The following is a 16127-nucleotide window of genomic DNA, read 5'->3' on the forward strand; positions in this document are numbered from 1 at the left end:
CTTTCTGGCTTGTTGAAACTTACGTCTTTGGACCTAATAACCTCTTTACAGCTAGCATCAAACCATGCGTTTTTCTTAGGTCTGATGCTTTTAACCCTGTTCTCATTCATTCCCAGGATAATCAAACTTGTAATCATATCATCGCTAGCATCAACGTCACTATCGAGGAAGCATAGTGACCAGTTAAAGATCCTAAAATAATTATTGAGACCGTCCCAGTTGGCTTTCTCGTATTGCCAAACGATTCTCATGGGAGCTCTTTCTTAAACTGGAGAGTTTTGACACGAGAAATTTACAGATATTACACAATGGTCAGATGTGCCTAGAGAAGATAAAACACTAACAGTGTATTTATTAGGGTCAGGTGTAAGAAACAAGTGAAGAGAGTTTTCAGCTCGTTCAGTGGCCTCGTAGACCAGCTGAATTAGATGGTTCAACTCAGCGAAGATCTCAGCACATACTCCATCGAGTGTTGTCTGGCTCGAATGTTGAAGCCATGAAGAATTGTGTACATTGAAATCGCCCGTAATAACGAATTCGGTGCGAGGATAGGACGAAAAAATTCTTTGGATGGAATCAGACAAAGCATCAAATTCACGAGAAGTTGATACTCTATAAATTAGGACTTCGATATATATTATTTACGGATAATTTAAACTACATATAATTAAAAAAGGAATTGGTGCTAAGGCCATAAAGTGGTAAGAGCTGATAGCAACATGATTCCTGAAAAGAATAAAGACACCAAGAATAATTATGGTTCTTATTTTATTGAAAGCTATCACGAGGAGCACAACTGAAAGAGGCGATCCTTGGGGAATACCGTTTCCAAGATTGTGCACGGAAAAAAATTAGTTTTTTATTTTTATTCGAAATTTTCTATGAGTTAAAAAAGCTCTTCCACTAGGTTAATTCGTTCAAAATAAGGTGGATTCCGATTCCATCGAAAGCTTTTTCGAAGACAATGGAAAAGAGTCGAACATGATTTTTTGATGATAAGCTTGAAGCAATCCCGCGCGGTGTCAACAAATTATTTCAAGTGCAGTGTCCAAAGCCAAACAACAAAAAAATCAAAACCTAAAACTAGTGTTACAACAAAAATTCATAAGCAATTAGTGAAATGGCAAAAGTTATAATGATAACACAGCAATGGGTAATCCCTTCTCTTTCTTCACTCCATCCCTCACAGTCATATTATCTCAATCGATGTAGACATTGCGTACGGTTCTTTTATAGCTGTACAGTGTATACATCGATTGAGTTGATGTGTTTTCGGATAGATTAGTAAATGTGATATCTAGTTAACTAGGGGCGGATCAGTATGCAAATTTTCACTTAGGCATAACATAGTGGAAATCTGTAACTGAAAAGTTCAAACTAGATTCAAGATAAAACATATACTATAGGTAATTGTCCGAATTGTGTTTAATTAGTTTTGAACATTAGAATGTTGGGTGAATTCAGGGTGGATTTTAGCAACATTCGTGGTTTAAGAAAGAACTTCTATGCCACATATGTCCACACTGCATCAAACAGGCCATCTGTTTTGGCATTGAGTGAAACTCAAATAGGTGAAGATTCCGATCATTCAGAATTTCATTTTAATGGGTATAACTTAGTGGCATTATTTTTTCCTCATCATGGATTAGCCGTGTATATAAGAAATGATGTTGCGTACCAACTCCAGCCACAATATGGTTTGTGCTCTAACACAAACTTCAATTTCATGTGGTTAAAATTTACGGTAAATAAGCGCATCATCCACGCATGTTTTTTATATCGAAGTCCAAATCTGGACAGAAATTCAACTTTTAACGAATTTGATGCTCTGTCTGACTCCATTCAAAGAATTGTTGCCCATTATCCTCACACTGAAATCGTCATTGCGGGCGATTTCAATGTACACAATTCTTCTTGGCTTCGTTATTCTGGCCAGTCAACACCGGAAGGAAGGTATGTTGAGATCTTTGCTGAGTTAAATCAATTAACTCAGCTTTTCTTACCCTTAAATACACAATTAGTGTAATACCGCCTTTAGGCACATCAGACCATTGTATCGTATCTGCAAAATTCTCATGTCGAAAAAACCCAGTTATAGAAAAACCTCCTATGAGAACCGTTTGGCAATATGAGAAAGCCAACTGGGACGGTCTCAATAAATTCTTCAGGAACTTTAACTGGTCACTATGCTTCCTCGATAGTGACGTGGATTCCAGCGCAGATATGGTGAAAAATTTAATTCTTTGTGAAATGAGAAATTTTATCCCGAATAGGGTGAAATCTATCAAACCCAAACAGAACTCATGGTTTGATTCGAGCTGTAAAGAGGTTATTAGGATCAGAGATGTAAGTTTCCTTTGTTATAAAGCCAACCCGACTGAGGAAAACCGGAATAAGTTTAAACAAGCTAGAAAGACCTGTAATGGTCATATTCGACGAACCAAATTTTTGCATGATCAGAAATTAAGGCAAAAAATACTACAATGTCCCAAAGGTAGTAAAAATTTCTGGTCATTTGTAAAAAACGTACGAAACACCACGTCATCCTCGGTTCCAACGCTCGTCCACAATGACACTCCCTATGTAAGCTCGATTGATAAAGCCAATTTGCTTGCAGCACATTTTGCTGTTAATTCGACGCTACCGGATAGTGTCATGAGTCCTCCTGTTCTTGAGAGCGTAAATGATTCTATGGGACGAATCTTCTTTCACACTCGTGCAGTCGAAAGAGTACTGAAAGACCTTGACATACACAAATCCGCTGGCCCGGATAGTATTCCCCCTATTGTTCTGAAGAGGTGTTCTTCAACGCTGGCAAAACCACTGCGTAAGCTTTTCCATCTGTCCTATTCTACAGGTCTCTTCCCGAGTGGATGGAAAACTGCATTTGTCAGTCCCTAAAAAAGGCGAATCCTCCTCTCCCTCAAACTATCGTCCAATTGCACTTACGTCCCTTCTTTCCACGGTCATGGAAACGCTGATTAATTTCCAGCTTAAGAAATATCTTGAAGAACGGAAGCTTCTTAATGACCGACAGTATGGCTTTCGTAGCAATAGGTCCACTACTGATCTCATGGTTTATCTCACCGAACAGTGGAAAAAATCTTTACATCGTTTTAGAGAAAGTAAGATTATTGCACTTGATATTTCAAAAGCATTTGATAGAGTTTGGCACCAAGCTCTCTTATCGAAAATGCGTGCTTTTGGTATTGATGAATCTCTTCTTCGTTGGATTAGAAATTACCTTTCTAACCGTTCAATACAAGTTGTATTGGATGGTTTCATGTCTGAAATTCATAAAATAAATGCTGGTGTACCCAAGGGCTCCGTTTTGTCTCCGACTCTCTTCCTTATATTCATAAACGATCTCTTGTTTGTCACTTCTAATCCATTAAACTGTTTCGCCGACGACAGTACCCTCAGCTTTTCATATTCGTTTCTAGATTCGCATCCTTGTCCTTCGAATGTGGAATTCCAACGGCAGCATATGATAAGCTCATTAAATTCTGATCTTGACAGCATTAATGGGGAATAAAAACCGTGTAGAATTTAATGCTTCGAAAACTCAATGCTGTCTCCTGTCGTTAAAGCGTAACCCACCCCCGATGCCGCATCCATGAGCGGCACTTGCATCCAGGAAACTAATCAACTTTCAGTACTTGGTATGAATATCACAGATCACCTCTTATGGAATGATCACATATTCGATATCGCCAAAAATGCTGCCAGATGCTTAGGATTTCTCCGAAGATGCAAGAAATTTTTCACCCCTTCTGATCTGGCTATAATCTACAAAGCTTTTATCCGTCCAAAGCTTGAATATAATTCGCATATCTGGGCAGGTGCCCCCAAAACAAATTTAAATCTCTTGGATAGAATTCAAAAAAGGGCTTAAAAAATGATAGGCGACAGAACTATAATCGAAACATTTACATCGCTAGAACATCGTCGCAATGTTTCATGCTTTCGTTATTTTATAGATATTTTTACAAACAATGTTCTGTCGAATTAGCCAGTTGCATTCTACCCCTTAAACAATTCAGCCGTAATACTCGCACTTCTAGGAATACTTATCAGTTTACCCTTGAGATTCTTTCTTAAATCGCATATCGAGAATGTGGAATGCTTTGGCCAACTCTGTTTTTCCCTCCCATTTTGATGTTCAGAACTTTAAGACCAATGTGCACCGGTATCTCCTTTTAAATCCTTCCCTATTTTCCTAACGCTCGCACTGTGTTTAAATATAAACATATAAAGGGTACTAATAACCCCTTGAGTGCTTGTGAATAAAAAAAAAAAAAAATTTGTCGATGTATAAATGTGAATCAATTGTAAATAACCCCTTGAGTGCTTGTGAATAAAAAAAAAAAAAATTTGTCGATGTATAAATGTGAATCAATTGTTCCCCTGCTTTTTTTAAAAGGCAACTTGGTTGATATCTACCAGGTTGTTTCTTTCGAGGAACCAAGATAGTCTACGGGATATAATTTTTTCAACGACTGCTAAGGCATGGTAGAAGGGAATTGACCTATAGCTGGATAGATTTATGATTTCTTTGCTTGGGTTGAGAATAGGAACTACTGTAGCAATTTTCCATATTTGTGGTATAACACCTTAAGTAAGAATCTCGTTGTAAAGATGAAATATACGCTTTTTGAGAAAAATTGGGAAATTTTTGATCATGGCGTATATATTGCCTTTGCATGAGTTGATTGATTTGATTTGATTAGGTTCATACTACCTTCGATTTGATTTGCTATTTCACTTATGAGGTCTAATTGAATTCTTTCATTTAGTATAAAGTTTTTCTGAGTTAAAAAATTAAAGTTTGATTCTTTTGAAGCTTCTTGGAAGTTTGGGTTGATGTTTGAAGTAAACTTATCAAAACTATTTCTGTTACTGATTTTTTGAATAGATTTGGCTTTTTTTAATGTAATCAGGTTATATGGCCCATACACTACACAAACTGTTTGAGCAAACGAATGTATTTTGTTGTTTTAAAAATGGTTGAACAAACTATTTTAGTAGTGTGTAGTGATTATACGTGTTTGCGCAAGCGGTTTGAACAAAATAAAAAAAAATGAATTTTCCGTGCCTGCGCCGACATGTTTATGTGGTGTGTATTGAATTTTTCTCAAACCGATGCCAATTTTCATAGAGTTAACATAATTAAACAGGAGGAACACATTTTTTTGACACCAAATTCCAAATTTTTTTTAATAGCTAAGGCAATAATAAAAAGTTGCACATGCAAAATCACTCATTGCTCCGTGTCCGTAGGTAGGTCTGATTAAGATGAAAAACGTCACGCAACCAATACTCTCAAACATGTTTGTGTAGTGTGTGGCGAAACTATGTTTGCGTAGTGTATGTGCCTTATTAGTAGTAGTAGGATTTTGTTTAATGTTTTTCAAGCTGTTTGTTTGCTTTGGCGATGATTTCAAAGTTCATTACTCCACCAGGGAACCATATGTTTGTATGGTAAATTGTTGGTTTGGCGGATTGCTAAGTTGGCTGCGAAGCGAATTGATTTTTGAATAAGTGCTGACTCTTTATTGATATTTTGGAAAATGTCCGTGTTGTGTTTGACTAAAAATTTGTAACTTTGCCCTGAAATAACGATCAATTTGCTTTGTCTAGTTGGAATTTTCGTATTGGATTTTCATGATTCGTGTGATTTTTAAGGGTAATTTCGGTGATGGTTGGGAAGTGATCGCTACCATGTAGGTTAGTAAGAGCTTTCCATGTTGTTTTTGGAGTGAAGGAGGGGAAATTAATGGTTAGATCTATCATTGAAAATAGCAAGGCTGAAATTAGTAAAGAATTGTTACACGATTTTACCGCGAGTGTTAATATTAGGAGGTCCCCAGATAGGATTCCAAGCATTATAATCGCCAGTTAAAAATATCGCGGTATTGAAATTCTCAGCAGTTAATTCTAAATCAGGACTTATAAAATCCTTTTTTGGATGAATGTATAACGAAAAAATTGTAAGTTTGATACTTAGCTTGATTTCTACTGCCACTGCTAGAATATTAGATGTTATATTTATGAATTTGTGTGGAACAGACTTGTGAACTAAAAGTCCTATTCCTTGTTTGGCTATAGTGTTCTGGTTGTAGAAATGTCATGCACATTCCTTAGGAGAATAAAAAATGGTGTTTGAGGGAATGTGGGTTTTATAGAAGTGTTTTGTTCGTTTATTAAAAGCTGAAGTTCATGGTTTTATCAAAATATCCGCCCATGTTCGATTGGAGAATTTTAAGGGTTGATAGTTTTGAACGAGGGGTGAATAAGTATGTTTGTCGAGATATTATGTTGAAGTTTTGAGCCTATAGTTTGATTACTGGTCATCATCATCCATTACGTTTACATAGTAACTATTTTCTTTATGAAGTGTTCTTGTAACATGTGATAATGGAGAATCTGATGCCGAAAAATTTGTGTTTGAATGTGAATCTTGTTTTGGGGGTTCATTTTTTGATTGATTTTTTTTTGTGTTATTTGGTGCGAATATTGTTCGGGTGGTTATTGCGGGCTTGTTAGAGATATTATTTAATTGTTTGGATTGGTTATTTGTTGTTTTAATAGTTAGTATGGGGTTGTTGTTGTTTAGTCTGGTTATGGTATTGTGTTATCTTGTGGTAGGGACTTTTCTGTTCAATTTAAATTGTTCTCTCAGAATTCTGTTTATAATGATCTCTGTCATAGATTGCTTGGGATCGGTTTTTTAGAGATCTCCCTCTCTGAGGGTGCAACGGTGGTCGGATTTTATTTTGTTGACTGATTTATGGAGAAGTAATGGTGGGCATAAGGCAACATACGATGTATGACTGTCGTATTGACAGTTGATGCAAAAAATGCGCGAACATTCGTCGTGTGGCGGGGAAGGCAGCATTCTTTGCATAGTTCGGCATTTGTGCAGCGATTTTTGTGTGTCCCAATTTTTCACAAATGATGCATCTCATTGATCTTGCGATATATTTTTCGACTTTAAATGTAAGCCTACCTAGTTTGATTTCATTGGGACGTCTTATTAAGTCGATAATTTTTTGTAGTTGCAGTTCATTTAGAAGTTCTTCTTCGGAAATGTCTCTGGTATGGTGAGAGAAGATTCTTCCTTGCACTGAGGTTAAACTATTGTGTGTTGTAATTTTAACTGGAATCGAGTCGATGTTTGATAAATTTATTTGCAGTTTGTAAGTTGGCAACTTTTACTAATAGATCACCAGACCGCATGGATTAAACCTCTAAAATTTCTTTGGATATACATATCCACGATTAATTTGAAATAAGTTGTACGATGAATATGGACGCAATTGAGGTTGGTAGTGAGGTTGGTTTAATTTTCGTTTCATTTTGGTTCGTGGACTTAAGGGAGCATCAAAATCGAGCCCTTAAATCTGTTTCTACTAGGGGGATCCCCCCGCATTTTCGTTTAAAATTTTAGACACCAGAAAGATTTTTGTTTTTAAATCAAATACAAAATAGAAAGTAAGTTAATAAATTGAATTTTCAGTCCGCATGGCGTAAAGATCAAAAACAAAGCTATAAGGTTTGGCTCTCAAAACACGTCTATTCTCGGCGTTTGCAATATATCTACTGAATTGTAAGTTTTAATTTTATTGTCAAAAAATGAATCTTTTCACCAACAGAACTTATTTTCCTTCATGAACAATTTACGAACTATTTGACGCGAGGTAACACCGTTTTCTCTAATCAAAAATTAAAACAATAAACAATCAAAAAAACGTAGCGAATCAATCAAAATGCAATTTTTGAGAGAAGAAAGAAGAGACTCATTGAAAAGCTTTTTATTTTGTCCATTCATGCTTTTGGTCAAAAACACTCTATATAGAGTGTTTTTCGCTTTTGGTCTTTATTCGTTAAAATTTTCGCTTTTGATTTTCAATCAAAATAATAAATATTCTTAGGTTTTTTTTGTATGATTATTTGTGATCCAATTTAATAAATGGATATACATATGTATGCATCTTACTTACTTACTTAAGGTGGCGCTACAGTCCTGTGTGAACTAGGGCCTCACCCAACAAACTTCTCCATCTAGCTCGGTCCCTAGCTAGATGTCTCCAGTTTCGCGCTCCAAGTTGGGTGAGGTCACCTTCCACTTGTGCGCGCCACCTGATCCGCGGTCTTCCTCTACTGCGCTTTCCTGTGGGTGCGGATTCGAAGACTTTCCGGGCCGGAGCATTGGTTTCCATGCGCTCTACGTGACCCAGCCATCTTAGTCGTTGGACTTTTACTCTTCTTGCTAAGTCTACGTCACTGTACAGCCCGTACAGTTCGTCGTTCCATCTTCTCCTCCACTCCCCTTCGATGCATACGGGATCGTAGATCACACGAAGAACTTTTCTCTCGAAGCGACCCAAGGTGCTTTCATCCGCTTTTGTCATGGTCCATGCTTCTGCACCGTATAGCAGGACGGGGATGATAAGGGTCTTATATAGCAACACTTTGGTCCCTCGAGAGAGGACATTACCACTCAATTGCTTTCTTAGTCCAAAGAAACAGCGGTTAGCAAGAGTTATTCTGCGTTTGATCTCAGCGCTGGTGTTGTTTTCTGCGTTTACAGCGGAGCCTAGGTAGACGAAGTCCTTGACTACCTCAAAGTTACGTCTGTCGATTGTGATGTTGTGACCAAAACGTCGGTGTTGTATGTCCTTTCTAGACGACAGCATGTACTTTGTTTTGCCCTCATTAACCGTTAAACCCATTTTTGGCGCCTCTGCCTCAATACTCACAAAAGCCCCATTGACATCACGCTGAGTTCTTCCGATTATGTCAATGTCATCAGCATATGCCAGTAATTGGACAGACTTTTGAAAGATAGTGCCTCTAGTGTTGACGTGTGAGCTCTGCACTATTCTTTCAAGCACGATGTTAAAAAAATCGCATGACAGCGCATTACCTTGTCTAAAACCTTTTTTGACATCAAAAGGTTCTGTTTAGTTGTTTCCAACCTTAATGGAGCAGCGTGAATTCTCCATGGTCATCCTGCACAAACGGACGAGTTTGGCAGGGATGCCAAAACTAGACATGGCTCTATACAGCTCGTCCTGTAGATGCTGTCATATGCGGCCTTGAAATCGATGAAAAGATGGCGGGTGTCGATTTGGTGCTCTTGAGTTTTTTCCAGGATCTGCCGTAATGTGAATATTTGATCAACTTGGGACTTTCCTGGTCTATGTATGCATCTGCATCACTAAAATTTCAATTATGGGTGGTCATACAAAAGTTGGGTAACTCGATGTCATCAACCAATATATACATAGTCTAATTATATTTTATTGAGATTACAATTTATTTTAAAACAATGGAAAGACCTTTATTTAGTCACCCAATTGCAGTTCTTCATTTTGAATACATTTTATTAAAAAAACACAATTAGTTCTTAAAACGTCAGTCCTTTGGCATGTCACAACCAAGAAAACCAAGAATTAAGTCTATTAAACATTATAATTGATTTGAGAAAACATATCAATTTAATACAACCTGTGATATATTTAGTTTAATATATACTACAACTTTCATAATGCAGTGTTCTCCACTTTACTTAAATTTAAAATTCGAGCGAAATATTGCCGACTCAACGTCACATCCCGCGTTGAATTTTAATGTTGGTAATAAAGTTAGTTGTGGGTCGCACAATTTGACGGCCACCATAACTGTAGAGTTTGGTTTATGTTTATTGTCTATATACGTGCTTGGCCAGTCAAAACGTTAATCCTATTGTGAGTCGTCATTTTTTTGTTAATCTAAAGTTTATTTGTAATACCCGTGGCATGATGGTTAGTGCTTTCTCAAATTAGCCGTTCGGATTCGGCATATAAAAGTGTAGGTCCCCTTCATCCCTGCAATTACTCGCATACAGGAATGGTTGAGAATTGTAAGTCACTAGGCCCTGATTCTCTATGGACTGTTGCGCCACCTAATTTATTTATTTTTATGTGAAAGTAGTTAACCCTGCAGTCGTCGCGCGGATTACTATTGTAATCCACTCATACAAAATGGAGTATTTCTAAGAAACTAGTGGTGGGGATTTTTCATCTCTTTTAGTATTTACAGTTAAATAGATAGAAAAGTTAGTTAACTTAACTTAATATAACATGTAAGTACATTTTAAAGCCAAAATAAATTTGAAAAAATTAAAACATTTTGGTTTATTCTAATTTTAAAATGGATTGCATATGTAATCCACGCGACGACTGGTGTAACATTTTGGTGCGCGACGACTGCAGGGTTAAAGATAAGTGAATAACGTTACGTTAAATGTCAAAAGTCCGTTCTGAAAACTGATATAGTATTCTCTTCCATTATTATATATTACTAATTATTTTTAATTATTACTAAGATAGATATATAATTTCTCTATTCTTATTAATGAATTCATATATTACATTGCGCTCGAATACATAGTTAACAATAACATTGTATAATAAGAATAGTTAGTGACAACAATTATTTTTTAAAAATAGTGGTGATGCCACATCGATTTTATTTTGTGTGGGGTTTCAAAAATATAATGGAAGAAAAAAATTTAATATAAATTATACATTGAAAATTATAAATTAGAAAAATAAAAATAGTATTAGCAAAAATAAATTTGAAAATTAAGAAAATCTTTTTTAAAAGTTAAGTTTCAGCAAACAAATCGTATTTGGTTATTTACATAAGTTTAATTTTTAGACAGTGTAACGTAGCAAAGTTTTTATTTCTTGGTGGTCTACGGCAAGAAGAAATAACTTTTTTTCTTTTAAAAACTCGCCAATATTTCTTATTTTACGAACTTCTATAGGAAGCGTGTTAAAAAGTTTGCAGGAAGCAATGGAATAGGAGTTCCTGTAGCTTGTCGTACGAAAATATGGGATATTTACTATATAGGAGGAATTACTTCTAAGACTTCGTGTGTCGGAAATCGGACTTTCCAAATATCCAGCTCTTTTAAAAAAAACTTTTAAAACTTTAAAAAAATATAAATGTCTTACGGGAATAATTTTTAAAGACCTAAAAAGTTCCATTGATGGTGTTAAACGATGGGTTTTACAAACGTTACGTATAGCTGATTTTTGAATAACGGTGAGTTGTTGTAGTTTGTTGACATATGCACCGCCCCAACAGGGTATTCCATATTGCAACTTGGAATGAAAAATGCCAAAATAAACCATCTTCAACAAATTTGAAGAGGAATGTTTTTTCAGGTGGTAGAAACATCGGGTGGATGAGAGAAGATAGTTTTTTAGAATAGAAATGTGCTTGTCCCAGTAAAGGTTTTTTTCAATATAGATGCCGAGGTACTTAAAGTCTTTAACTATTTCAATTTCAAAACAGCTACCACTGCATTTAACGTTGGGATGGTATGATTGAGTACGATGACCATTACACTCACCATAAAGTAACTTATGACTGAAGCAATCGTGAGAATGAAAAATTATTGGTATGTCGGGAGAGATACTACCTCTTAGGCTGAAAAACATTAACTTAGTTTTATTGCTCACAATTAACTCATGTTTAGCAAACCAAAATCTTAGCAAGTGAACATCATAGTTAATATCTGAAATTAGATTCAAAGGACTATTGCTACAGTATGCAATTCCAAGGTCATCGGCAAAGGCTCTGACTTTACCTCGGAAAGGAAGTGAAAAATGGGAATTAATATAAACCAAAAATAGAATTGGTCCCAGCACGGATCCCTGTGGGACTCCCAAAAGACTATTTTTAGAGGAAATTATGCTGCACCAAACTTTTACATTGTGTAATCTAATTTTTAGATAAGACTCCAGCCATTTCCAGATGAATCCACGAAAACCAATTTTATACAGTTTATCCAAGAGTATGTTATGGTTCACCATGTCAAAGGCTTTAGTAATATCCACGAATAGTCCAGCACACTTTTTCTTAGCAAAACCTTCTTGTAAAATGCAGCAAAATTCTAGAAGAGCCTCCTCAGTAGAAAGCCCAGCCCTGAATCCAAATTGGAATGGACTCAAAAAGTTTATTTTATTAAGGTAAAACAAAATTCTTCTTTTAATTACCTTCTCAAACAATTTCGATATTGAAGACAACAAAGTTATTGGTCGATAATTTCCTTTATCTGATTTACTTCCTTTTTTGAATAATGGAACTATCATACCTTTTTTTAAATCTTCAGGAAACTTTCCAGAGTATATGCTTAAGTTAAAAATGTGTGTCAATATATCTACCAAATTTGGTCCAACCTTTTTAAGCATTATATTAGATATTTCATCTTTGCCATGAGAAGTTGAATTATTTAACGAGTTTATTGTTTTAAGTATTTCAAGTCCTGTAATTGGCTCAAAAAAGAAACTATTCGAACTGGTTTCTTGAGGAACAATCTCATAGCAACAGTCAAACAAAGTATGTACACTTTCAGAAAAAGAACTATGCCCAACAGACGCAAAAAATTAACTAAATTCATCCGCTACATCTTTTGGATTCGATAAAACAACTGAACCATTTTTTAGTACAATTGGTTTGATTTTAAGTGATCATTATTAAATCCTAAGAGATTTTTACTAATTTGTTTTAAATTTAATATTAATACTTTAAAAACTGTGTACAACATGTATCAGTATTATGTTACCTCGTCATTTAAATTCTGGAATTTCTAAATATCTAACAATATACTCAAAAAAGTGACTGGCCCGATTGGAAAAAATATATTAATTTGAATAGCTATCACACCCGAATTTGTTGAAGTTTGACTTTATAACTATCGTAAACAAAATATCCTCAAAAGTTACCCAGCTTTTGTATAATTTTTTTTATAATTAAAAACAAAAAAAGTAGAAAAGTGTGAATGAGTTTAAATTAAAAAGGGAATGCATTATGTTCCTTTTAACTAAGTTATTAGTTACAACCATGATTTTAATTTTCATTTCCTATTTATAGCTTATTTAAAATATGGCTTTTAGTACGTTTAGCTTCCTTGCCAGATAAACTTATAATCACTCAATGTGCAATCAGACTATGCCTCTGTGATCAGTGCGGGTGTGAAACAAATCTTTTATTAAATTAATGTTAGTATGGCGGTACAAGATTCGCCGGATTTCCTTTGCATTTTAATGTTCACTGATTACTTAAAATTACTATCTCATTGAAACTAGGTATAATTTAAATCTTGTTTAATAATTACTACTACACCACGTTGTACAACACGTTACTAAATTAATGCAAAGCAAACTTGTCTCTAAAATCACTTTCGTAATAAATCTGACTTTTAATAATTTGAAGAATACAAAATATGGACATAATATTAAAGATCATTTAATGTACCTAAAACAAAAATACGAATGTGTAGTATTAATCTTTAATTCTAATACTTGTACAGGAAAATTAGATAGTTACTTTGTATTTGTACAGGTAGTATCGACATGTTTGACTGTAGCACTTTTTCGCACTAAATTTAATTTTACAGCGAGTTTATATTGAAAATTGTTACACTGTTAGTTAAAAGTTTGATACCACAATTATTATTTTAACCCAATCTTGATCAGAATCGCAAAATTATATTATTTTTAATTGAAGTATACAATTTTAAAGCATTTAACACAGTGTCTTGTTTTTTCTTTACAACCAAACCAACTCAAATATCCTTTTTCCATTAACCAATAAAATAAAGAATAAATTCTCGCTTTCCAAGTAACCCACAACAGCAACCACCCCAACAACAGCTTAAAAACAATTACGCTTATATGAAAAACATATTCAAGTAGTTACTTAACATTGCTAAGCCAACTGAGACATTTCTTTTTATTTATTTGAAACTCATTAAAAAATGTACCGCTAAGCATCCATGTATTTAATGTCCCGCATTTAACCTTTTCCTTCCACGCGCAAAAATTAGAGTTCTTCAAGAATCTATCTGCCAAGGTCGTGGTATTGGTTCTCCAGCATTCGAAGATGACGATGGTGGATTCAACTACACGGACTCCGATTTAGAAATGGCTCTCCGCCTCAGTCAACAAGATCAGGATCGATATGAACTTGAATTACAGAGAGAACAGGAAATGGTCGAAGAGGCTTTAAAACTGAGCCTTGCAGAGAAATAGTTACGTTTTCAATGGAATATAATTTGTGAACAAAATATTAAAAAAAAAAAAAATTACTAGACTTCAACTAGGTTAACAATATATTCTATAAAATTATACCTTTCTTTAAACAAAAAAATTAAAAAATCATAAACACATTTATATGAATTTGTATTTATATACAAACATACATTTTTGTGATATTTTCCAACTTTCAGATAAAATAAAAAAATCGTATTAACCTACAACAAAAATTAAATGATTTCAAAATGTGTTAATTCTTATGTACATTTTTTTAAGAACAAATTATATAATCCTTATTTAAAACTTTAAAAAATGCACTTTTCAATTTTTGTTTATAAAGATGATGAAGCCGAGAAAATTAGTTAAATCAACCTTTAATTTTAGTAATAAGTTAAAGTATCTCCCACCGAAAAACCAGTCATCTATTCATTACAAAGAAGATTATTATCAGAACTATAAAAAAAAATTATGTACCAAGAGTGATCTCAAGTATATTTCTAGGTAAAAAACGTACTAAAGGTCTTCACCCAATTTTCTAAGTTTAAGAAAACCCATATTTAGTTTTACTTGACCGACCAATGATAATCAATAGTGATAGACCTTTACTCTTAAAGGATTTTCTATAAATATAGTTAAGATGCTAAAACTCTTCCAACCAGGTCTGGGATACCCTCTATATTTTTTATCAGCACGAGTGACCAGTTTTGCCTATCTTAACCGACTCAGCTTAGGAACATTGTTATTTCCACGTTTTATGACTGCTCGTTGTCATCTAACGATTTACCGAAGAATGCGAATTTGAAGCATTAATCTTTCGTTGCTATACAGTTGTGTTCATAAAAATAGCAGTGCTGGTCACATTTGATTAGATTGCCAATTATTTAAATAACTGATATTCTTACAAACAAAATTATAATGCTACTTGCATCTAACGGTCTTTTATTTTTATATAAGAGACTTTTAGCTTGAAGTTATACTCTAACTTTCCTGATGAACACACACTAACTCTCTGGATATAGAGTGTTCATAAAAATAGCAGTGCTTTTGATTTTATAATTAAAAAGTGTTAAACAAATTTTTTTTTTATTTTTCGGTAAGTAAATATTTAAATATTTAAAGTTTTAAGTATATGTAACATATCTACTAGCATATAAAAAACGAATAAATATAAGTTCAAAAATAAACAATCAGACGGTCAAGACACTATAGCAAAGAAATTAGAAAACTTATTAGAAAACTGCGGTTGGAGGGAAAAACCTACCAAAATATTCAAGACATCCAAGGCTGCTCACCAAAAATAGCCAGTAACGCCTTAAAATGGCAAAATAAACCCAAAACGCTAGGCCAAAAACGGATGACTACTGAAAGAACTGACAGAAAAATTGTTCAGTTAGAAACGGCATGTGGCCAAGAGAATGGAGCTTGTTAAAGCGCATAGAGATTAGACAAAAGAGAAATGGAGAAATGTTCTGTGGAGCGATGAAAGCAAAGTCGTCCTTTTTGGGTCCAAGGGTCGTCGAAAATATGTGACAAGACCTTAAACCACGGTACACTATAAAAACAGTGAAGCATGGATGAAAAATTATGATATGGGCTTGCTTTTCATATTACGGGGGTCGGGCCTATTTATCCTATCGGGGGTATAAGGGATGCAACCCACTATGTGAAAATTCTCGAGGAGGTTATGTTACCCTATACTGAAGAGGAAATGCTGTTGGTTTGGGTATACCAACAAGACTATGACCCAAAGCATACGTCAAAAAATGCAAAATCATGGTTTGCGCAGAAGTAGTTATTCGTTATGGAGTGGCCCGCTGAATCCCCTGTCCTTAACCCCATCGAAAATGTGTGGGGGATGTTATGAACGCAGTTCATAAAGCAAAACCCAAGAAGTCGTAAGAATTGTGAAGGAATGCGTGATTCGTGGAACGCAATACCACCCGAGAGAGGTGTCAGGTTTTAGTGGACTCGATGCCACCTAGATACGAAGCAGTCATACAAAACAATGGTTATGCAACAAAGTACTAATTGCAA

General features: G+C 34.8%; 1 protein-coding gene across 2 annotated transcripts in view; it reads left to right on the forward strand.

The window, feature by feature from the left end:
* The window catches only part of LOC129948952 (ankyrin repeat domain-containing protein 13D), a 37805-nt gene extending 23400 nt beyond the window's left edge, over positions 1-14405 (forward strand). Inside the window, exon 10 of one of the 2 annotated variants that reach the window (XM_056060107.1) lies at positions 13886-14405. In XM_056060107.1, coding sequence (XP_055916082.1) covers positions 13886-14090 — 205 coding nt within the window. In that variant the 3' untranslated portion in view covers positions 14091-14405. The remainder of the gene's footprint in view (positions 1-13885) is intronic. The other variant, XM_056060106.1, reaches the window with a different exon arrangement.
* Positions 14406-16127: the final 1722 nt, after the last annotated feature.

The sequence above is a fragment of the Eupeodes corollae genome, chromosome 3 (genome assembly GCF_945859685.1).
Source record: "Eupeodes corollae chromosome 3, idEupCoro1.1, whole genome shotgun sequence".
In the NCBI taxonomy this organism is placed as follows: Eukaryota; Metazoa; Arthropoda; class Insecta; order Diptera; family Syrphidae; genus Eupeodes; species Eupeodes corollae.